General features: G+C 32.3%; 5 protein-coding genes across 8 annotated transcripts in view; 3 read left to right on the top strand and 2 right to left on the bottom strand.

The window, feature by feature from the left end:
• Positions 1-24,333, bottom strand: part of LOC124956562 — a 112,458-nt gene that overhangs the window by 34,248 nt on the left and 53,877 nt on the right. The gene's annotated exons all lie outside the window — the stretch shown is intronic.
• On the top strand, positions 529-10,715 carry LOC124956558 (importin-4-like). Its single transcript, XM_047512523.1, has 16 exons — positions 529-692; positions 1,098-1,184; positions 1,272-1,379; positions 1,476-1,628; positions 1,708-1,893; positions 1,995-2,289; positions 2,373-2,530; positions 2,618-3,215; positions 3,317-3,552; positions 3,619-3,824; positions 3,976-4,316; positions 4,405-4,580; positions 4,655-4,863; positions 4,986-5,296; positions 5,506-8,215; positions 8,907-10,715. The coding sequence occupies exons 1-15, from the start codon at positions 639-641 to the stop codon at positions 5,628-5,630; spliced, it is 3,243 nt and encodes a 1,080-aa protein (XP_047368479.1). The 5' UTR covers positions 529-638; the 3' UTR covers positions 5,631-8,215; positions 8,907-10,715.
• On the top strand, positions 6,999-20,498 carry LOC124956557 (adenylate cyclase type 2-like). Of its 3 annotated transcripts, none has more exons than XM_047512521.1 (20): positions 6,999-7,132; positions 13,754-13,888; positions 14,034-14,254; positions 14,396-14,552; positions 14,640-14,789; positions 15,329-15,450; positions 15,543-15,790; positions 16,096-16,445; positions 16,732-17,009; positions 17,079-17,270; positions 17,355-17,529; positions 17,590-17,673; positions 17,757-17,872; positions 17,950-18,119; positions 18,217-18,308; positions 18,411-18,534; positions 18,668-18,877; positions 18,988-19,165; positions 19,259-19,394; positions 19,514-20,498. In XM_047512521.1, exons 1-20 carry the CDS (start codon positions 7,046-7,048, stop codon positions 19,676-19,678), a joined length of 3,390 nt encoding a protein of 1,129 aa, XP_047368477.1. In that variant the 5' UTR covers positions 6,999-7,045; the 3' UTR covers positions 19,679-20,498. The 3 variants fall into 3 exon arrangements, with proteins under 3 accessions (XP_047368477.1, XP_047368476.1, XP_047368478.1); XM_047512520.1 differs by lacking the exon at positions 6,999-7,132 and adding an exon at positions 10,272-10,715; XM_047512522.1 differs by lacking the exon at positions 6,999-7,132 and adding an exon at positions 12,349-12,757.
• Positions 20,959-22,681, top strand: LOC124956561 (ubiquitin recognition factor in ER-associated degradation protein 1). 2 transcript variants are annotated; one of them, XM_047512529.1, is made up of 5 exons: positions 20,959-21,279; positions 21,392-21,506; positions 21,578-21,732; positions 21,812-22,360; positions 22,436-22,681. In XM_047512529.1, exons 1-5 carry the CDS (start codon positions 21,277-21,279, stop codon positions 22,502-22,504), a joined length of 891 nt encoding a protein of 296 aa, XP_047368485.1. In that variant the 5' UTR covers positions 20,959-21,276; the 3' UTR covers positions 22,505-22,681. The 2 variants fall into 2 exon arrangements, with proteins under 2 accessions (XP_047368485.1, XP_047368484.1); XM_047512528.1 differs by having other exon boundaries at positions 20,959-21,506.
• Positions 22,440-24,255, bottom strand: LOC124956564. Its single transcript, XM_047512532.1, has 4 exons — positions 24,109-24,255; positions 23,917-24,030; positions 23,670-23,844; positions 22,440-23,577 (listed from the first exon to the last, which is right to left on the bottom strand). Exons 2-4 carry the CDS (start codon positions 23,928-23,930, stop codon positions 23,362-23,364), a joined length of 405 nt encoding a protein of 134 aa, XP_047368488.1. The 5' UTR covers positions 23,931-24,030; positions 24,109-24,255; the 3' UTR covers positions 22,440-23,361.

Here is a 24,333-nt window from a genome sequence, read left to right as displayed (position 1 = left end):
GGACGATGTATGGTTGAAGAAGAAGAAGAAGAGGGAAAAAAACAGAGAGAAAGAGAGGAATAGAGAGAGAGAGAGAGAGAGAGAGAGAGAGAGAGATGTGAGGAGATTAGTTGATGAGAAAGAGAGAGAGAGAGAGAGAGAGAGATGTGAGGAGATTAGTTGATGAGAAAGAGAGAGAGAGAGAGAGAGAGAGAGAGATCGCTCTAAAATAATAAACTGATCTCGATGATGTGGTACTCTTAGACGAAATCAAATTACATCCTTCATGTGATTTACATTATACAGGCACGCAGTTTTAAAGAAAACGTAATTTTAAGTTCATCGACTTGTTATAAAAGTTAGTTAGCAAAATAAAAAAAAAATAATGAAAGTCCTTTTATTTAAGTTCCTTGTATGATAACATGTACGTATGCAAATGCAACACATAATCCTTCGATTAAAATTACATCGATATCAACTGGAAATTATATTAAAGGTAAGTACTCTCCTTGGACATGATTGGTCCGCATTGCGCATGTGCACGAAGAGCGCCGTGCGGACATTATTAACGAATCGTTTTAGCGGTAGCGATAAATCCGTGCTTTTCATTACTAATTTTTGTCAAAAGAATCTTTTTACTGTTACGTTGATATTTGCTAATGGAGCAAATACTATTGAAGCTTCTCGTAGCCGATAATGCTACTATACAAGAGGTATGAATATATCAATTGACAAGATGTCAATTAATTTTAATATATCTAAAAACACTGTAAAAACACGTGTTAATTTCTAAGTATGGTAATTTTCTAAGATTAATCATATATTGATATTAATTATTTGTTTTAAAATACATTTTTCTTCTTATATAAAAAAAGTTTTGCAAGGTGAAAGTTGTATGATTTTATCAGAAAAAAAAAAATTGAATGTACTTAACCTTTTCTCTCTAGTAACTATAAATTATATATTTTAATAAATATCTATGTAAGTATTCTTGTAAAGTATTTCCTGAAATTGAAAATAATTGTACTCGGAAAAGGTTATATAACCTATAAGTCATCCTAAGGAATGTTGGTAACATAAAGTATCTATTTCATGTACCTTAAATTTCTTATATATAGGGCACTGCAGAACTTCGAAAAGCATTCAAGAAACCTGAAAGTACGCCTGCTTTATGCCAACTCGTTGTATCTTCTGCAAACCCACAAGTATGTAATATTGTACTTTTGTTTATCTTAAATATATTAGCATATTTATTGAAGTTGACAAATATTATATACAACAAATATCTTTAGATCAGGCAATATGCAGCAGTTTTACTTCGAAAGCGTTATAACAAAGGAAAACATTGGACAGAATTACCAGAGAATATACGTACTGACTTCAAAGGAATGATCCTACCAGTAAGTATATATCGTTATTTTTAATTAAAAATTATATTCCATATTTAATCAAGTTAATAGAATATTTGTTCAATTCTCAATTACTCTTTTATTTAGGCACTATGTAATGAACCAGAAAAATTCGTAAAAAATGCTATAGTTCAATTAATAGGTATCATAGTTAAACATGAACTACCTAATAACGATTGGCCAGAAGTTTTGCGGTTTGTACAGCAATTAGTTACAAGTGAGAATTCATTTGACAAAGAGGTAATTATCATTTTCTTGGTGTTTGATGAACTTGGTGTTTAATAAACTTGTTTTATTGATAAAAGATATTTAATTACAGTTAGGTATGTATACATTGGCAACTATGACAGAGATAGCACCAAGTGCATATTTCGTTTATGCAGAATCAGTTGTCATTCTTCTTTCTCAAACGCTAAGTAATCTTCAAGATTTAGGAAATCCTATTGCATACTATGTCATACAAACATTACAAAATTTAATTCCTTTGGTTGAAGGTAATCAGAATGTACGTACAAAATAGATTTATATGTTATTTTATACATTATTATTATTATTACATAGACATTTGAATTTGTAACCATAGTTGATAATTAATTGTGCTTTTAGATGATAAATGCCTATCAACGTATGATGCCACAGGTAATGGCAACGATACAAGCTTTAGCAGCAGTTGACGAAGATAAAGCTACGACATGTTTTGAATTATTAGATGAGTTATGCGAAAATGAAATTAGCGTAATAGCACCACATGTAAAGCCACTTATTAATATGTGCCTCGCTATTGCCAGTAACAAATCTTCATCAGACCCTCTTCGAGTTAAAGCAATCAGCTTTATTGGCTGGCTTGCAAGAACTAAAAAAAAGGCCCTTGTTAAACACAAATTGGTCGAACCAATTATTGGTAGGAACGGATCCATATATATATATATATTTATATATCCAACTTTTTCCTTTTATATCATAAACTAATACATTTATTTATAGATACATTGTTTACACTTATGTCATCTCGTCCTGATGATGATAACGAGGAAGTCTACTTTAGCGGAGAAAATGAAGATAATACACCTATTACTTGTGCAACTCAAACATTAGATACATTAGCATTGCATTTGCCTCCTGAAAAACTAATTCCACATTTGGTATGAATATGCAATTATTTAATACAAAATCTTAATACAAGTATAAGGATTACAAATAAAAATGTTCATATTTTTATTCTCTTATAGTTGAAGCACATTGAACCAAGTCTTCAAGGTTCTGATATTTATGCAAAGAAATCATCACATTTAGTTATGGCGGTACTTGCTGAAGGTTGTTCCGAGCACATTCGTACCAAGTATTTAGAATCTTTTTTGCGTTGCATTTGTCAAGGAATAACCGATCCTGCACCTGTCGTACGAAATGCTGCTCTTTTTGCTCTCGGACAATTTTCCGAACATTTACAACCAGATATATCCCAGTATTCATCTGAACTATTACCTGTATTGTTCGAATATTTTGGTCAAGTATGTGCCCTCATCAGACAAGAGAAAAAAGAACCGCCGTCGATCGATCGAATGTTTTACGCTCTTGAAATGTTCTGTGAAAATTTAAATGAAAGTTTGTTACCATATTTACCTACTTTGATGGAAAGACTTTTTGAAATTTTAAGCGCAGAAACTTCGGTCCACGTAAAAGAATTATCACTTAGTGCCATTGGCTCAGCAGCCTATGCTAGTAAGGAACACATGTTGCCTTATTTTGAAAAAATTATTTCTATTCTTAACGGTTACCTTACGGAAAAACAAACAAACGAAACTATGTGTCTTCAAATTCAAGCCGTTGGTTGGTTTAAAAGTCATATTACGTAAAGCTTTATGATGTATGATATCAAATTATTGCAGATATTATAATATAATATGTAGCACGTATTATTTAAATTACAGATACTCTTGGAGTAATTGCTAGAACGATAGGGGATGAGCATTTTGCACCTCTCGCTACTAGATCTCTTGAATTTGGATTGAAATTATTGAAGGAAACCGAAGACCCAGATTTGCGAAAATCCATTTACGGCTTATTTGCTTCGATTAGCACAGTTATGAAGAAAGAAATAGCTATGGCATTGCCTCAAATTGTCGAATATGCAATAAACAGTATACAAAGTTCTGAAGGTATAGTGGTAAGTATATTTTAATGTATGCATCAATGTTTAAATCTATCGTCAAGTATCGTATGCTTTTCGCAGCCTCACTTTAAAGAAGATGAAACAACTGCTTTTCCGATATATGAGGATCTTAGCGATGAGAATGATGATGAAGAAGATATAGAAAACACGGACAATGAAGAAGATGGGGATGACGACGATGTGGCAGGTTATAGTGTAGAAAATGCTTATATTGAAGAAAAAGAAGAGGCAATCGTGGCACTCAAAGAGATTGCACAATATACGGAGTAAGATTTTGATACTTTATATTGATAAATTGCTTTGTAAACTTGCTTAATTCTTATATCTATTTAATAACTGAAATGTATTATATATTATATTTGACAAATTTTGAAAAACGTGACATTTCAAGAGATTTTGAAATTTCTTTTGCTATAGAGAAGCATTTTTGCCATATCTTGAGAAATCATTCGAAGAGGTCTTTAAATTAATTAATTATCCTCAAGAAGATATTCGAAAGGCAGCTATAGAGGCTTTGTTGCAGTTTTGTATTAACTTCTCCAAGATTAATTCTAATGAAGGGAGAGAGTCACTATTTAAGGCTCTGTCAGTTTTTGTTCCAAAACTATCTGAATTGATAAGATTAGATGATGAGAGAACAGTAGCCATGTGTGGATTGGATGCATATTCGGAGCTGCTTAAAGAAATAAAATCTGATGTTGTTATTGGCGAAGGTCATAAATATGCTATTATGAATTGCATAACGGATATTATGTCAGGTATAGTGAATTTTATAAATGTAATGTCTTGTAATGTTGCCTTTAGAATTATAATGCGATGTCATTCTTATGATTTTTATTTTTAAAGGTAAGACTAAATGTCAAGATCAAGAAGAAGGAGAGGGCGTAGAGATCGAGGCAGAACAAGACGAACTGTTAGTCGAATGTGCAGGTGATGTACTTTCGAATCTTGGAAAAGCCATTTCTTCTGAAGACTTTGCTCTTTACTTTCAAGTAGTCTTACCAATGCTTATAGAAAGATCGGTGAGTCTCTGCTGCATGTTTTGTTATTATTTTTTATTAATTTTTAATACAATTTAATTTCTCTTTTTCTATAGAAAAAAAATAAATCCGATGCGCAAAGATCTTTTGCAGTTGGTATGATTTCCGAATGTTTTTCTGGACTTGAACATGCTGTAACCGCCTTTGTACCGCAACTTCTTCCTACATTCTTGAAGTTTACTAATGACTCTAATGCTGATGTCCGTAATAATGCAATATTTGGAATCGGTGAACTTGCCTTCCATGGTAAAGATGCTGTTTATTCGTATCCTTTTAATATATTTTAATAAACTTCGTTCTTTACATTTTAACTATATTATATCATTATATATCTGTATGTTTATATATATATATATATATAATATTCCTTCATTATCAATATCATAGCCACTATCCTGACATTTTACAAGTGTTATCAAGCGCTATTGCTAAAGAGTCGCACGTAGGTGCTCGAGATAACGTTGTAGGTGCAATAGCACGATTGATTATTGTGAATTATGGAATTTTGCCATTGGACCAAGTTTTTCCGGTGTTCGTCAGTCAATTACCATTGAAAGAAGATTTTCAAGAAAATAAGGCTGTCTTTAGAAGTATTTTAACCTTATATCAGGCCGGTCATAACATATTACAACCTCACATGCGTCCATTACTTCAAGTTGCAATCAGCGTGCTCCAAGAAGGAAAGACTACCGACGATGGTACATTTTAATAACTTATTATATTAATAAATAATAATTTATTAATATTATTATATAATAGTCATGCATACACACACACACACACACACACACACACACACACACACACACACATATATATATATATATATATATTGATAAATGGAATTCACATAACTCTAATATTATTACTTGTTATTAATTATTATCGTTATTTTTTCTTAAAACAGAAGCAAAAAGCCTTGTAATGGAATTTGTACGATCTTCCCAACGAGATTTCCCGAATGATTGGAATTCTGTCTACACCGAATTACCACCAGAGATAGCTACAAATATTCAACAGATGTTTTCCTAAGTTATATTTCAATTACATTCAAATCTTCACTTGATTAACATAAACTTAAGGCATTATGCACGAAATACACATTTTGTTTTCGCAAATTAGTATCGTTTTAAAACTTAGACGCAATGTTTACAAATCTTTTCAATTTACATTTACGATCATAGTAACTTAATCATCTTATAAATTTATTATTAGAACAATCGTAAAGCGAATATGGCCAGATTTTACAATAATAGTAATATAGCTTTTCTTTTTTCTTTCTTTTCTTTCTTTTTCTTTTTTTCCCTTTTTTAAGTCCACGAGTTGCTATTGTATTGTCGATAAAATATAGAGAATAACATTGAAATATTTTGTATCTTAAAGAGAAATATTATATTATATCTGTCAAATGAAATTTCGGCATCGAGTAACGTCGTTTATTTGTTTTTCTATCTTCCGAAGTAAAGGTGCTATTATTCTAAGATAAAATTTACATTATAAAATGAATCAAATGAAACAATTCAATAAACGTATATTGGGAGAGCAGGAACGTTAGAGGCGTTATTACGATAAATTTTGCATTATATTTGTCTATAATCAAAACGTATTCAATAAAGAGAGCAGTACTCTATAATGCATAAACGTATAAATACACACACATAGACAGACACACGTACACATAATACTCGTAAATGTATAATTCGACGAATAAAGACGTTAGATTGGGTGCTTGTTATAAATTTAATTGTCCGTTTTCATACAAGATTTCATAATATTCGACTTGAAGAAATTATTCACACGATTACTTCAAAATGAATCATATTTGTATACGATTATCTATATATATATATATATATTACACATATCTCCGTGGACATATACATACACGATTTTGAGATGCTATCGATTTTTTATCATCAGAGAGAGATAACCCGTTCTCCTATTCAGTTGATTCTTCCAAGTCATACCGAGATCATTCGCCTTTGACGTTAACGAAAAAGCTCATAAATAAGTGTTCGATATCGTGTGTTATTTGCGTACTTGTTAAATAAATTTCATCACAATTACGTTCATTAATCATACGAGTTTGCAGTGAAAGTAAATAAATGGAAAGAACATATATATGTTCGATCTTTAGATCGAGAACGAAAAGTATTGAAGGACGATCTGTATGTTAAAAAGGATTCCTACCTTACCGACAAGGATAATCGATCGTGTCGTATCGCGATGATTGAGAAAAAAATTTTCAAAGCATCGTTCTAAGAAATAATATAGAACGTTCATCGTTTCTAGAGAAAGAGAGAGAGAGAGAGAGAGAGGGGACAAAATAAAAAGAAGAAAGAAATAATGAAAAACTTCATCATATCGTATCAATTGAATCGATATCGGAGTTGTTCGTCGATGAGATTAGTCATCGCGGCGAGCAGCGCGTCCTTGAAAATTCCGGCATGACTCGAATGAAAAAGACGTCGCGTCGTAGGTGTATGTCGAGGACGATGGGAAATATAACGAGGAGAGGAAGGACAAGAAGCAACGTACGTTAGTCGATTTTTTTTAAATTGAACAGACCAAATTTTCCTTTCTTTTACGTTACTCAAATAATATTGCAAACATTTATATAATATATTTCGACGAAAATTACGTTCTGTTTACAAAAACAAAAAAAAAAAAGAAAGAAAAGAAAATTATAAGAGAAATTTAATACCATAATTTGTGATTAATCTTTTTACGAAGGAAAAAATATACAGGAAGGAAAAATTTCTAGACTGTCGTCATCACGATTATTTATTATTATTATTTTAATTATCGTTATAATAGGATACAAACGATGTGATAACTACGATATGGTCTATAATCGTATCATGTAGTTTCTAAATGTTTGGAAGATCGTTAAAAAAAAAAAAAAGAAATGGAAAGAAATAAGTTCTAAAAAATAATGTCATTAATGTTTTGTAAAGCGATATACAGGCGTTTTCGATTTTAAAATCTAATTTATTACCATCGGAAGAGTCTTGACAAAAGTACATATTACGTCCATTAAATGTCAAAGTCGTCATAAATCTTGTACGTATTGAATTATACGAAGAGAAAAAAAAAAGAAATATGGAATATATTATGCAAATCTAAAACGTTTTGGGTTTACATTTTAAACGCAAACATTTTTTCTAATTGAGAATTAATAAAGAAACGAATTAATAAAGAAATAATTTCTTTTCGATCCGAAAAGAATGAATTATTTAATAAATATGAAAATAGAAAACGATTGGATACGAGTAAGAAAAAAAGAATAATAAAAGGAAATTCAAGTGTGACAATATAATTGATGATTGAAATGATAGAGAAAAAGAGAAGGTGCGTTCACTTCTAATTTCTAAAAGAATCGACGGACTACGTACATACAATTATCAGACCCCGTTAGCCGGGGGCGTTCCTTCGGTTCACACCTGTCGGACTAGTAGAGGCCACCGCTCTAACAAGATATCGAGCTAGCACATATTCCAATGGAAAGTTTCGTTTCGATGAGAACGCTTAGTCGACTGTTCGGGATAGTCCGGAACGCCACGCGACGGTGTTCGATTGCGTTTCGGCGGCATCGTTCGTCGATCATCGTCATTCCGGTTAGTACAATTTCTTCACATCGTACAATTTATTCGATTTAAAAAGATTACAGAGAAGGATCGTGTCATCGATCAATCGTTTCTCGTAAAATAAAAACTTTAATTAATTAATAATAAATTTCTAAAGAAAAAACGAGAACAATAGTGATGAACGCGTCGGTGTGATATAGACCAATTTTTAATCTATATGTTGGATAAATAAATAGTTTCTTTATTGTCATTTTCTTTCTTTTCTTTTTTTTTTTTTTTGTTTTTTCCATTGACGTTCGCAACTTACGATTCTACCAATCGGCGCACGGCAAAACTAATGCAACACGTACCACTTTGTCATAGAGAAGAGGAACGCCAAGGAATCGCGATCGATCCTTTGAAAATCCAACTCGTACTTTGACCGTTTAATCCTAACACGATTAATTAGCATTTTTCTAACGTTTCTTCGAGGCTACGATAAACGTATCGAAGCCGATGATAATAAGTACCTACATCTATCATATGTATGTTACCTCGAACAGATTTATATATATGCACACATACGCTTTTCTTTTCTTCCTATACTATATATTTACCTATTCTCGTTTTTTCTTCATTTATATGACACGCAAATAGACTCGGTGGAAACATATTTATCTATCTCGGTATATATAAAATAGTTACGTTCGAATAGAGAACGATCCATATTTCTTTTTTTCAGCCAAATAGAAAGTCCACTTTTGGCATGTAAAAGGGGACCGGAAAGGTACCGGATAGAATTATTCGTATTCTATCGTCCGTATACGAAGGAGGAACGCGAACAGGATGTAATAAGGATGTCCGCATTGATCGAAAGCTTAGTAAAGTAATCGTGTCATTTTTCGAATGTTTTAATCACACATCTATTATATATATCTTTACTACATACATATATATATATATATATATATAGATAGACGTAAACCGTATTTGGAAGAAAGAATCAATTTGATTTTCGATTCTGTTTGCTTCGACGATTAATTATTTTTCTTCGAAGACACGTACTTCATACGTATAAAGCTCATATAGGTGCTTAGTTAAAATACGAAATGAACTTTATGTACGTCTGATGAAATATGCGGTGAAGATACGGAATACGAAATCAAATGAAACAATCATGTCGGAAGGAGACACGCACGTAATGCGAATTGCAGAAGCGAGAATGCTCGGGGAGAAAGTGTGACTTTCGTCGAGATAGAAGGACACCGATAAGACTCGTTCGAAAGTGATCAAAAGGAAGAAAAAGGAAAAGGAAGATATTGAGAAAAAAAAATATATATATATATATGTATATATTTTCCACCTTGATTCATATTTGAGGCGAGGAATGTGAGAAAGTACGAAACGTTGTCTTCCGTGAAAAATAAAAGTTTTTTTTAGTGACTTTCAAAGTATTCGCTGTGAATTAATACGTTGAGACTGTGCGGAGAACTACTATAAAACATCCTCTGAAAGGAAATATTAACAAAGTGCATTTTGATGATATTCGCGAGAAAAAAAAAGAAAAATAAATAAATAAATAAATAAAAACTGTTGTTTTTCGAACTGTTTGTATTCAAATAGATAAAGAAATGGTTTAGTGTGCGTATTATACGCTATCAAGATCTGATATGCAAATTTCGCATAATATATATCTGTTTGTTAAATAAGTTATAAATGTTAATGAATTGGACTGATAAAGAAAAATAAATGTAGTAAAGCACAATTTGAAACGAGACAAGAAAGAAAGGAAAATAATTAAAAAAAAAAAAAAACAACAGTTATAAGATACATAGAACGTAAAAGGATCGATCGAAGAGAAGAGATAAGAAAAAGAAAAAAATGGAAATTAATTAATTTGCGGAGGTTGTAAAGGTGTTTTACCAAAGAGTTTTATCGTAACAATACATTCGCTCTAACGCGTAGAGGAGCTTGAAAGCCCCGGTAAAAGGGCGCAACTCCTCGAGTGGCCCATTTCCCGTTATCGTGATAAACTCTTTGACAATCGGTTCGGTGCTCGACAAAAACTGGGGTGAATCAGTTGCTTCGCGGTACTCAAACGCGATGAATGGAGCAATCGCGACGCCGTCGCCGTTGTCATCGGCGTCGTCGTCGTCCTCGTCGTCGTCGTCGTCGTCGTCGTCGTCGTCATTGTCATTGTCATTATCATCGTCATCCTCGTCGTCGTCGTCGTCGTCGTCGTCCTCTTCCTTCTACTCCTCATCGTCACCCTCCTCCTTTTTCTCCTCCACCACTTTCTCCTTATTCTTCTCCTTCTCTTCTTTCTTCTCCTCCTCTACCTCTTCCACCTCCTTCTCCTCCTCTACCACCACTACCACCATCTCACTATTATCGTCGTCTTCCGGCTGATCGCAAGAGCGCCTATACGAGGAATAATAAAATGGACGTGGAGCTGGTCACGCGAGCATCCTTGACCTCCCTTCAAAATGTAGACGATGGCCGTGTCGTCTCGCCCAACAGCCTCGACGAATGGACTTGGTCCAGTTTAAGAGTGAGTCCGATTTAAAATACGATCGATAGGATCGATATTCGACAAGTTTTTTCTTCTTTTTTTTTTTTCTATTTTTTACTGCCTCTCGATTACGAGTCACTTCTCGAGACGACCTTTTTATATTTTCTCTTAATGCGATAAGAATTACGAGAATTTTAATGTTACGCGTATGATGTCGAAACTGGCTCCGACCCCACCGCTTCCCTAACTCCTCGTCCCCGTCCTTGATTAAATAATTTTGTTAATATTTACGTATATCAAGTACTCTAATAATCAACAGTTTTCGATTTAATGACACAAAATATCGCTCGAAGTAAAATCGATTGCCTTGAATTACATCCGGCATGATTTTCTTTTATCTATTCCATCTATTCGTCTATACGATATTATTTTTCTTTTTCGGCTAAACGTTAGTAATAATAATATAAATATCATTTCGATGAATAATGAAGTTGATTCGCCAGGAGGGGTTGAATCACGGTTTGACCCATAGATCGTTTATCGCTTACATCGATTCTTCTTAACCATTTAATCGATAAACGAAAAGAAATCAAGATATCTCAGTTTACTTGCTCCAATAAGAACGTTACGTTCACGCATATGGAGGATACGTCTGGTAGCCGGAAGTCATATCGCATTTTTGCCTCCCTTTTCTTTTCTTTTTGTAATCGAGCTTAACACAAAAAAAAATTTCTTCTCGAAGAAGACACGAGCGCGCGCACGCACGCACGCACGCACGTTGTTTACTTCGCCTATCGGATTCGCGTATCAGTAGACGCGCATTCGATAACTCGATCAGCGCAACATGATATACGATCAACTACAGTACTCTTTTTTTATTTTTCTTTTTTTTCCTTTTCTTCTTCGTTTCTTACCTCTTCATTATCAACCCGACTTAGTTGATAGAACGGGAAAGGGACATTTTTTTTCTTCTCCTTTTTCTATTTTTCTTTTTTTTTTTTTTTACAGTAGAATTTAATTGTCTCGAGAAGTGTTAACATGAGATAAGTTGCCTTTTTTTTTTTAAATAGATCGTCAAACGATTCAATCATAGATGGATGAAATTCAACGATAATGTGATCCCATTTAATGTATTTTTTTTCCTTTTATCGGTTATTTCTTTCACCTCATATCTTTTTCTTTTTTCTCTTAAATATTTCGATCTATATCAATCACGTTGCTCGTCATGCTGCTTTCTTACGGATCGATATTTATTGTTTTCGAATTTTATGAAAAAAAAGAAAGGAAAACGGAAAAAAGAAAAAAGAAACATATGAAGAAAAGGAGAAACCAAAAAGGAAAATCATATACAAAAGAGAAGTTATGTACAATCGAAAGTATATTATCAACTCCAATTATTATCGATAGTAGTCATAGATACATGCAGTTAAGAGCTACGAACATTTTCAATTGATTTATTATATAGTTTATTATATTACATTCAATTTTTCTTCCCTTCTTATAGAGAAATATCACTAACAGCTAAAGATTAGAAATTGTTATTTATCATAATACGTATTAATATGAAAGAAACAAGCCATTTTATTTTTATATAAGATTTTATATTTTGGAAGATCGAAAAAAACGATGCTGAAGAGAGAAACCAGAGATAGAGAGTTAGTAAGAGTGAGGGAGGGAGAAAGAAAGAGACCGAGAGAGAGAGAGAGAGTGAGAGAGAGAGAGAGAGAGAGAGAAAGAGAAAGAGAGAGGTTCGAAGCTATTTGAAATTGAAGATCAATATCCAGCGGGTCGAGAGACTCTCAGCAAGTAGCAGCAAATTATACGAAAACGCACGCGCGAAACGCAGAGAAGCTTTTCGCATATATATTCGTTGAAAGCTCGACCGGCAGAGCTCCGTGAAACGCGCTCCTATTCGTGTGCTTTCGTTTCGTTTACGTTACGTCTACGAGAAAAAAAGAAAGAAAGAAAAAAAAAGAGAAAAAAAAGAAAAGAAAAGAAAAAAAAAGAAGAAAAAGGAAAAAGGAAAAAAAAAGAAAACAAAACCAGCAAAGTGACTCGTTAGAAACGTTTGAAAACGATTGGTATTTGTCGACTTTCGAACGATAAATTCGCATTTTCGTTTTTTGTAAAATTCTTACACGCTATCACGCATCTCGCGGACTTCTTAACATACTCGTTCGATTTTGCGAGGGACACACAAAAAATAGAGATAGAAAGAGAAAGAGAGAGAGAGAGAAAGAGAAGACAACGAGAGAATTGCTATGTCAAATCGTTTCTTTCGATGCGCGAGTGCCGTTATGTGTTACCAATATGACTATTTTTCTTTGGATGTTTTAATGAAATAATAAAAAAAGAAACAGGAAAGATTTATACGTAAGAGTGAAAGAACGAGAGAGGAAGGGAGAGAGAGAGAGAGAGAGTTTAGGTAGAACCGAAACGATTTCACCGAGTTTTTCTCGTCGTACAAAACGAACTGTAACTTTTTTTGGACTATCATTCCGTCTCATTACAAGAGAAGTATCAGAATTTTAATATAGTAGATCGTAAAATAGTAATTACGATCGAGCTGTTAGTTATATCTTTTCTATGTTATACCGCAATCGATAAAAAAATGTTCATTGCATTTAACTATAACTTGTAAAATCGTAATCGTCAAAATCATAATAGAGAATTTATCATAATTTCAATTTTTCTTTTTTCTTTTTCTATTTCGACAGATAAAAACGCAAAAGGACAATTATTTCTTTCTTTCTTTCTGTTTTTCTTTTTTTCCTTTTTTTTTTTTTGCAGAAAGTTTTTGTTATTCCTATTTCTGTATGTCTTCCTATAGAATTTATATTTTCGGACGAAAGAAAATATTTGGGTTATAGATAACCAGACAACGTATTAATGAGTTTTTTGTATATTTTTTTACGCAAGTTTAAAAAGCAATAAATAGACTCGTCGATTCATTCAAAAATCAACACTCGTCAATCTAATTGTAGCTTCCGTTAAGTAGAATTATCAGTACTAATCCTATCGGTAATTTTAAATCACTGCCGTCGCATAGAATTTTATCGCGACATTTTACTTTTCAGAAACAATTCAAATACAAAAATTTGGAAAAACTCTATACCAGCTATCAAAGGAGACTTCAATATGGTTACCTCTCGCTCTTCGTACTGGTCGAAATAATTTTGGGATTTGTCTATTGTTTCGTATTAATCATGATGGTAAGTATATCTACATGCAGGTACGCCTTATATCTAACAATAAGTGCTAGATAATCTAATCTAATAACTAATCTGTTAATATCACTTTCGAGAATTGCAAACTCCTTTTTTTATCGATTCTCCTTTTTCATTTCTCTCGTCTCAGGTAAACATCGAAGAATGCTTTCCAGACGTGATAGTCCACAGTATAATAGGCGCCTTACTTTGTCCCACGATAGCGCTCTCATTCAGATCAAAAATCATCGCGAAGAATACGTATTTGCCAGTTTTGCTCTCGTGTTTGGTAGTCACGCTCTTGGTGATCGGTGATCTTATGATACCACTCTATTATACTCTTGCATACACCGAAGATATAGCACCGATACGGTAAAAAAAATTTCTTTTTTCCTTCCCTTATTTTTTTATTTTTTTATTTTTTTTTTAGATTAGACGGCAAGACAAAATTATTCGATAGACTATTTCTCACCTAAGTCTCTCGAAAATTCTGATCTTCTTTCCTTGTTTTAGACCTACATACGCAACGCACACGCTACTAGCATGTTACGTCTTCCTACCACTAACGGAAAATCTGCACGCTTTCGTGCTCGGCATTACAGCGACGATGTGCTACTTGGCTACTCTGTTCCTCATCACTTATAGGAATACACCTGATTACATTAGCAAAGTGAGATTTCTTTCAACATCTGTTTAAATTATATTCACATACATTACATTAATGAAAACTTAATTGCGTTAACGTTATTCTTTACAGATAACCACCGACGCCATATATTACGTTTGCGTTAATGGCCTGGGTCTTTACTTTAGATTCATGAATGAGGTCGTCATACGACGATCTTTCCTCGATCGTCGAAAATGCGTCGAGACAACGTTGAAGCTAAATTATGAAAAGGATCAAGAGGTATTGCTTACAGGATTTTCTCAAATATGTTTGAAGTATTTCAAAAAAAGAAAAAAGAAAAAAAAAGAAAAAATATTAAAGCATTTTAAATTTATCACGCGAAAATAAATTTAATCGAAATAATTGGAGAATTTCGAAAAAAAGAAAAAATACGTGTTTAAAATTTTAACCGTAGGATATTTAGATAATAATCTATTTTTACATTTTTTCTGTAGATATTTAGAGAACACACAATGTGTGTTCGAACTTTGTTTCTCTTTTCCTAGTGTTGATGATAACAGCGTATGAAAAGCTTCCCCTTTCCTCTACGATATCTACAGTATTGTTATGAATATAAACGTTTAAATATGAATAGTCAATGTTTCTCTCTTTATTCATTCGCTCGACTACACTGTATCGATACCAAACCGTCAAACAAAAAGATCGTATAAAAGATGATGAAAAGCAATTTTAATATAATGCAGAACCAAAATCGATTTCGGAACAATGTGTTTCTCTTTCTTTTTCTTCTTCTTCTTCTTTCTTTCTTCTCTTTATAGGAACAACTTACACGGAGTATTCTTCCCCAGCACATAGCCGCAAGAATAAAGAAGGACTTTCGGGATATTTTTAAATTTATGGAAGAGCACAAAAAGGCACCACCGAAAGGAACAACACGAAAGTAATTTTTGCGATAAAAATTTTTCGTGTAAAAAAAGAAAAAAAAATGTCTATGTTACAAAAACTGATCTTTTGATATTATTTCTCTTTCAGTGATCTCTGCGTCGAAACGCACAATAACGTTTCCATTTTGTACGCCGACGTGGTCAATTTTTCTGGCTTAACTCTCTCGTTACCCGTACGAAAACTAGTCGAAACTCTAAACGACTTGTTTGGTAGTTTTGACGAAGCATCTGAGAGGCATAACGTATTACGGATAAAGTTTTTGGGCGATTGCTATTATTGTGTCAGCGGTGTGCCCACGCCAAACTCGCAACACGCCAAAAACTGCGTCGATTTAGGTAAATACATGAAATCCTGATAATTACTGCATAATTATACATTAATACGTATATTATGCATACATTGTTTTCACATTGTTATATTTTTCGTTCAATACTCTTATACCTTCTTTAAATGAAACTTTAATTTATAATCATTATGTATCGGTATTACACATCCATGCTTTAAAATATATTTACCAAGTAATAAATACTAATATTATAAATTGTGATTAATACGACTTTTTGTTAATAGTAGTAAAATATTAACGTAGTAATCAGATATACAATGTAATAATACGTAATCGTACCGCATTATTCCGCAGGCCTCGATATGATAAGGATTATCAAAGAAGTAAGAACCAGGGTTCGTCGAGAGAGCGGTGTAGATGTTAACATGAGAATCGGTGTTCACTCGGGGAATATAATATCCGGAATTTTAGGCGCGAACAAGTGGCAATACGATGTATGGTCGCGAGACGTTGTGATAGCGAATAAGATGGAACAAACCGGTAAACCTGGAAAGGTTCATGTTACTCAACAAACATTGGATCTCATTAATGCCACCGAATACGACTGCGTACCAGTTGAAGTATTGAACGATGAAGTTCTTAATAAATATGGCATTCGCAGTTACTTAATTACACCGGTTCCGCCAGATACATTGTTAATGCAGGTGTGTGTTATTCAGTGATATGAATTTTCTCTTGACGAGAAAAATACATTAATCATGGAGATAATATCGGAGAGAAATTGAATATTTTGTTCTATGGAACCTCTTCGGAGGTTCGAGTCGAATCTGAACAAATTAAATTTTTTTTCTCATCGACATTATTAGCACAATTTGATGGATTTAAACAAATGAAGTTCTTCGAAGATTTATCCTTGTGCGTTAATGGCTTTCTCTTCGGTGAAACTTCTTTTGAACGTTTCGTATCGTTGACAAGCGAACTTTGTTGCAGAACAGCGAGAACACCTTGACGGTAATTACACCGGATACTTCGGCACCAGGCTATAAGCATTACGTCAAGTTCTTGACTAGTGCACGACCAAGTGTATCGTCAAGTGCACGGAGACGATTGACCTCACCGACTAGTGATCACGCAGATGTATTTGCCGGTAGTTACAGGCGCAGAACTCACTTCATGGATTCCTGTTTGAGGGACTATCATCTTATGCTTAAAGCTGCAGATGCGGAAATGGAAAATGCAATTAAGCAGATGCCGCTTAGCAAATGGCAGTGAGTATAACAATTGATAAATTTATTGATTAACATTCGCGCGTTGTTATATAATTCTTTAAAATACAGCAAACGTGTTTCCAGGCAATGGACCAGATGGGAACATATCAATCCTATTTTCCTCACGTACAAACAATGGAATTGGGAGATACCGTTTCTGCGCGAGCCAGATCCCCTTTTTAAATTTTTTGTTGCATGCGCTGTATTCGTACTTTTCTTCATGGGCCTTATATCACTTGTAACAGCGATCACGCTATCAGAGTGCGTTACCTCCTGAAAAGTAATACCCTATGAATTTTATGTATATACGTAATGGTAAGTTTATATCAGTCGATGTATTTACAGGTGGCATACCGGGACGGCCATCGGTTATACGATAAGCATGTTGTTTCTACTAACGCTAATGCCTCTTACCTGGATGCACTTCGCATGGAATCGTTATAAAGATCCACACGATGAGGGAAACGTACCGAATCCTCGTAACAAATTGATATGCTTCCTGTATCAAACGAGCGTCAAGGTAAATTTACAAACATCAACGTTTTACTATTAAAATCATTAATCATTTTTTCACGATCAGATTGTTTGGAGCGCATTGCTCAGGATAATTCTCTATCTTGTAATGACCATAATGTTAGCGACGTGTGCTATGTTTGATATGATTGTAAGTATTCGAAGGTATAGTTAGTCAATAAATCGATCGCATTTTAACATAATTTTATTTCGATTATCATTTTTCATTTTCAGTTCGAATGTCAAAACGTGGACAAATTGGCGGGCGATAACGTAACGTCTAGTATAGCACAAGTGGGGGCAGCTAAACTTGAGTGTATTTCTACACCCTGGGTAAGATTGTTTAGTAGGTAAACGAGAATTATATATAAATTACTTATTATTTCTTTAAAATATCTAAGCATCTAACAAGGAATACAGTGTTTAGTGTTATAAATGTTATCATTGCTTCAGCAAATGACGGAAACCTGCTCTTTGGCGATTCTTACGAGTTTCCTCTTCTTAAGAGTGCATTACTTTCTAAAGTTACTGATAGGTATTGTAATGGTAATATTTTATGCATGGAACGTTTGGATATATCGCAGCAATATATTCCAGGTAATGATAACGTTTAAATTGTTGTTAAAACGATCGTTCATAGAAATAATTTCAACGAAACTACCTTTTACGCAATCTTTATATTTTCGATAGTCAGGCGAAACATGGAATCCATATTTGGAACCAAGAGTGGCACACATTTTAAGCGTTGTCTTTCTCACATTCTCGCTTCATCTTATTGATCGTCAGGTGAATAATCTGATTTAGATAATCTACGATATATTGATTATCATCTTTTCAAAAGTGATATAATTTTTCTCTTCGTTCTTACGTACATGAAACTTTATTCAGGCAGAATACTTGAGCAGATTAGACTATCAATGGAAACGACAATTGACGCTGGAGCAGGACGAAGCTTTTCACACGAGAAATGCTAATAAATTATTACTCCGTAATATTTTACCAGAACACGTTGGTATGTATTGTTTATATATTAATAAATATATATTGAATATTTTTCTATGTTCTATTATCATGTTAAAAATCCGATAACTGTTGGATAGGGTATGTTAATGAAATATGATGCAAAGTAATGCTTCTGTTTGCAGCGGAATTTTACTTAAATATGGATAGAACGGAAGGAAATGAACCGTATCATCGTGCACATCATAATGTCGCCGTTATGTTTGCGTCCTTAACGGATCTATCGATCGACGAAAGCAATATTCTTATAGACCTGAACGATATCATATGCAAATTCGATAAGTTGTTATTTGAGCCGTACTACGTTTGTCGTATTGAAAAAATAAAAATAGCAGGTACCCGAAACCGTTTTTACGGTATTTATTATTTACCGTTTAAATCATTAACATTTAAAAACTATAGCTTATAAAATATATGTATGTATGTATGTATATATATACATTAGGAACAACATACATGGCAGCTTGCGGCCTTGAATCTAATCGTCGCGATTCTATGCATAGCTTAGAAAGTGACGAAAATTCTAGTGACAACGTGGTTAAAGTTATGGCCGAATTCGCAGCACAGATGATGGTAGTCCTAGATAGAATAAATTCCGAATCTGTTTCGTCCAAACCATACAGGTACGTAACTATCGTTTATTATATATAAAAGAAAAAACAAAAAGAAAGAAAGAAATACAGAATTAAAATGTTATGAATTTTATAAAACTGTAGATTGAGAATTGGCATATCGCATGGTGAGGTTTCAGCTGGTGTTGTTGGAGCACATAAACCTCTTTATGATATTTGGGGAGACGCCGTTAATATGGCATCAAGAATGGATACTACAGGATTGCCAGGCAAAATACAGGTCTGATTAGCGTTTATAGACTTTAGTAAAATGATAATTTCGATATAAAGAAATTCTGATTCCCATAAAAGTGTCAAAGGATAACATTGTATATCTAATGACAGTATTCACTGTTATAGGTAACAGCTGAAACTGCTAATGTATTGGAACAACAAGGTGTTAAATGTCACTTACGTGGTGAAACGTGGGTTAAACCAAAAGGATACGTTACGACATATTTCGTAGGTATTGACGAAAGGAAACAACTTCAGAGAACAGATTCCATAGAAGAAACTAGTCTCTAACCTATAATTTAAATGAAATTATTTGATAGAATTGATTTTAAAAGTGATTTAAATATTCACTTAAAATAATTTGGATACTTGAAGAATGAAATATCAAAACGCACAAAAGAATCATAACGTACAGTGGGACAAACACCAAAGACAGCTCAGGAAGAATGAAAGATAGCATAAATAATTAAGGAATAGAGAAATTGCTATAGTATTATGTCCAATTTACGAATACAACAAATATGATTGTTCAGTTTATCTCATTCTTTAAGTGGAGTTTACATTCACACGCTTATAGCTATCAAAATGTTTAAACAAATCCTAACCTAAATGATTTAACCTGTCATTTGTGTTTTTCTTCATATTTATATACAATATTTTCTATAGTTATTTGGCCTTCCAAAAGATCATATATATATATATATATATATATATATATATATATATATATATATATATATATATATATATATATACATATTATAAAAATAAGTAACTAATAATTAACAAAATGTATATTAAGAGAATCATCTCTTAATTTACAAATGGTATTTTGATGCTAATTATTTTTCTAATCGTTAGCGTGGTACATTACTCTATCATTGACGTGATTTGAAAAATAATTGGAAGAAAATGATTTATCTATTATATTATTTAGAAATAAGATACTATGTAGTTGTTGAAGTATAAAAATCAATGAATCAGTGGAAAATAATCATTGGCAAAGATGTTGAATGTGTACAAGCATGTAACAATGATGCAAGCTCACTCACATAAATTATTTTTTAATTAATACTGTTCAATAACAGTATATTTTTAAATTATATACACATATATGTCTTATTTATTTCTCAGTGTATAAGTTATCATGAATCATCAACGAGAACTGAAATAACATGTTTATTTTTTCATCTTATTCAATGAATGTAACGACGAATGTTTACTTATTTACTTGTAAATATCCTTTGTATATATTTTTTAACTAACATGAAAAACAGCGACCAATATGGTTATTTGATAATTTAAATAAAATATTTATTACAAAAACAAAAGCTCTTTTTTTACGTTACTATACATATTGCTATATCTAACAATATTATATTAATTAATATTTGACAATATCATGAAAATAGAAAAAAATATAAAAATGAATAATATGAATAATACGTAGAAATATATTTACCCTTTGTAATATAATAGACATTTCGTAAACCGAATTTTGTTTGATTAGTAGGAGCGCTGTTCTTCAAAATCGATCGGTAATATAGATTCCTACGGTGCATTGACTTAAATATCTCCTGTTCATTTAATGCACTTGTCATAGAATTAGATTGGAATAATGAGAATCATGCAAAGACCGTTTTAGTGCCCGTTGCGTTTTATATGACATTTCGGTTTAAATTTATATAATATGGTTCGGACATTACATTGTATTATTAATACAATCATCATGAGCAGATGAAAGTCGTCTGCTACGCGTTTATATTGTGTGGCAACGTTGACGTTATTCTTTTTCCTTTGCTTTTCTCTGAGATTTAAAATTAAAATTTTCCCAAGAAAACTAATTGTCAATTGCTGAGAGACGGATCGCTGAAACAAATACTAAAAAGATGGTAAAATAATCAGAAAGAAGAGCCGGATATTAAAGAAGGCATACATTGCATTCGACGGATTTTACTGTAGATAGAGGTTAAGTTGATCATCAGCATGACTTTCCACTTTCAGTTCGGGTTTAACATGTTTCCGGAGATTCCGCGGCCCTTTAATACGCAGTACAAGTGCTTTTCCGTGTCGATGTTACCAGGAATTTATAGGCAAGATGTAGAACGTGGTGGGAAAAGTTAGTAAAATGTATAAAATTAAAGATGCCATGTAATGATAAACTAGTGTATTACCAATATTTCTTTTTAGTAATCATGCCTCCATCGGCTCTAGAACAATTAACAAGATTAAATATCAATTATCCAATGTTGTTCAAATTAACGAATAAGAAAACTAATAGAATTACTCACTGCGGAGTCCTAGAATTCGTTGCCGATGAAGGAAAGGTCTATTTGCCTTATTGGGTAAGATATTTCATAAAATGTTATATATACATTTATTTTTCAATGATTTTATATAAAAAAAGTCATGTGATTTTTACAGATGATGCATAACCTTCTTTTGGAAGAAGGAGAGTTGTTAAACGTTGAAAGTGTATCTCTTCCTGTTGCAATATTTTCACGTTTTCAACCACAATCAGAAGACTTTTTAGATATAACAAATCCAAAAGCAGTATTAGAAAATGGTTTAAGAAGTTTTGCATGTCTCACTACGGGGGATGTTATTGCAATAAAATATAATCAAAGAATATATGAAATGTGTGTATTAGAAACTAAACCTGGTCCAGCAGTTAGCATTATCGAATGCGATATGAATGTTGAATTTGCTCCGCCTCTTGGATATAAAGAACCAGAAAGAGAAACAAAAAACAATGAGAAAGATGTAGATCCTGCTGATTTAATGCCAACGCCTACCGGTTTTGTACCATTTAAGGGACAAGGAAACAGATTGGATGGTAAAAAGCGTAAGGATTCGTCTCAGCTTGACTCGGTGATGAATAAAGTGGCCTATGTAAGAGGTATTCCTGATTATGATTATAAAATAGGCACTTTAAGGTTTTTGAGAAATATGAAGCCTGTTAACAACAAAGAGGTAAATTTAATTACATCTTTATTACACATGACATTGCATGTAACATTTGAATATAAATGATGCTACTCGTTATAGGTAAAAGATCAAGATGAATTCAAAGCATTCACCGGAGAAGGTTTTTCTCTTAGAAAGTCAAGGAAATGATAATGCAATACGAAAACGAATAATTCGATCGTAAGTGTATGTCATGGGATCATATGGTCACATTTACCATTAAACTATTGTACTATTCCCAAAATGTATTCGTTTGTACAATCACCCATTGACAGTATACATGTATCTTTGTACCTTAAGTCAATACAATAACATTTTTAAAATTTATAACATTGTTTCATTGTTGTATTAAATTAAAAAGTTCTCTTTAGTGAGAGTAAATAATTCCTTTATTCGTCTTATTTTTTTTTTTCAGTTATTATGCTATTTGTCGTTTTAATTCAGTCGTTGATACAAAATCTTATATTAAATCTCTACACGATAATCTACATTTTAAATATTATTTATCATTGTTGAAAACTTACAATCCTATAATTATCACAATATTCCTATAACAATCCTACAACTATCACAAGTTTTACCAATTGTTTAATATATACATGAGATAATTAATCTACCAGAGGGCCCTAAAAGAATTTGTTCGGCTTAGTATGATTCTTGGTAAGAAAAAAATCTCTACCTAAAGTTACAAATTATTCCAAAATGAGTTTTCCATTTTCATTTATATCAATGTAGTTGAATGATATAACAGCATGCTATAAAAAAAAGTATAAACAGTAAAATGTAAATCATTCAAAAAATATGTATTTCTTGAAAAAATTTGTAACTCATATAATATGGATTCATAAAACATAAAATATACCCTATACATCATATAGAGATTTACTGTAATGTATTATGAACAAGGTATTGTACTTACATCATTTTCTAGTCCCAAACATTTAAAAAATAGTTTTAATTCTTTTATATTGATCTTACCATTTTGACCTTTATCAATTGCCTGATAATCAAAACAATATAATGTTTAATGCTGTATATTGTATTATATATTTAGAGCTCATAATCCTATAGTAGCTACATATCTTAAAAAGAAAAAGTAAAAAACTATGACATTTCTTTTTCAAACAAGGATCATTAAGTACATGATGCATTTCCTCTATATATTTTTCAATGCTGATTAGATTGTAAGGATTAACTTCTCTCCATAATTCTCCCCACAAGGTCTATACAAAGAATAGCATGATAAAAATTTATATTAAGCTTTTTATGTAATATATACAAATTTGGATATAAAAATATGCACACACACACTTACTGTTAATATCTTTATAAATTCTATAGTTGCTTCTGTAGAAAAGTCTCTTATTTTAGAAAATCGTTCTATCTGTAGCATGAAGTCATCATAATTGATTATTCCATCTTTATTTACATCTAAATGGCTATGCAAAATTCTTATTTTCCTCCTCCAAAAAGGTGTCTGACCATAAGACCTGCAGACCATAATAAAATTTTCTGTTAATTTGAATAAATAATTAACCAACTTTTCTAAGGAAATTACTTACTCTTTCTTGTTCATAATCAGAGTCACTATCACTGTCAATTTCAACTATAGCTGTTAAAACCTGTCTATTGTGAATTTTTCTTTCGCTATATAATCTCTTGATATAGTTATAAAACTAAAACAAATAAATAATCATATCTTAATAATATTAGTGAATTTGTACTGGAGTAAATTAAATTTATCGTTTCGTTACATCAACGTAAATATGTCTTTCGTTTATTGAAGTGACTCCAATTTATTGATAACAATTTTTCTAACGTTTGCATATGTAAGGAACATGTTTTTATTCTTGAAAAAAATCAACAAATCATAACAAACAATTTCTTTATAAATATCTATCTTATCTTTTCCGAAAAAAAGATTATACGTAACGTACGAATCATGAGTTTATCTTTTTTTTTTGTATTAAAAGTAAAGA

This window comes from Vespa velutina, chromosome 22 (genome assembly GCF_912470025.1).
Source record: "Vespa velutina chromosome 22, iVesVel2.1, whole genome shotgun sequence".
In the NCBI taxonomy this organism is placed as follows: Eukaryota; Metazoa; Arthropoda; class Insecta; order Hymenoptera; family Vespidae; genus Vespa; species Vespa velutina.
This window is presented reverse-complemented; position numbering and strand designations above follow the sequence as displayed.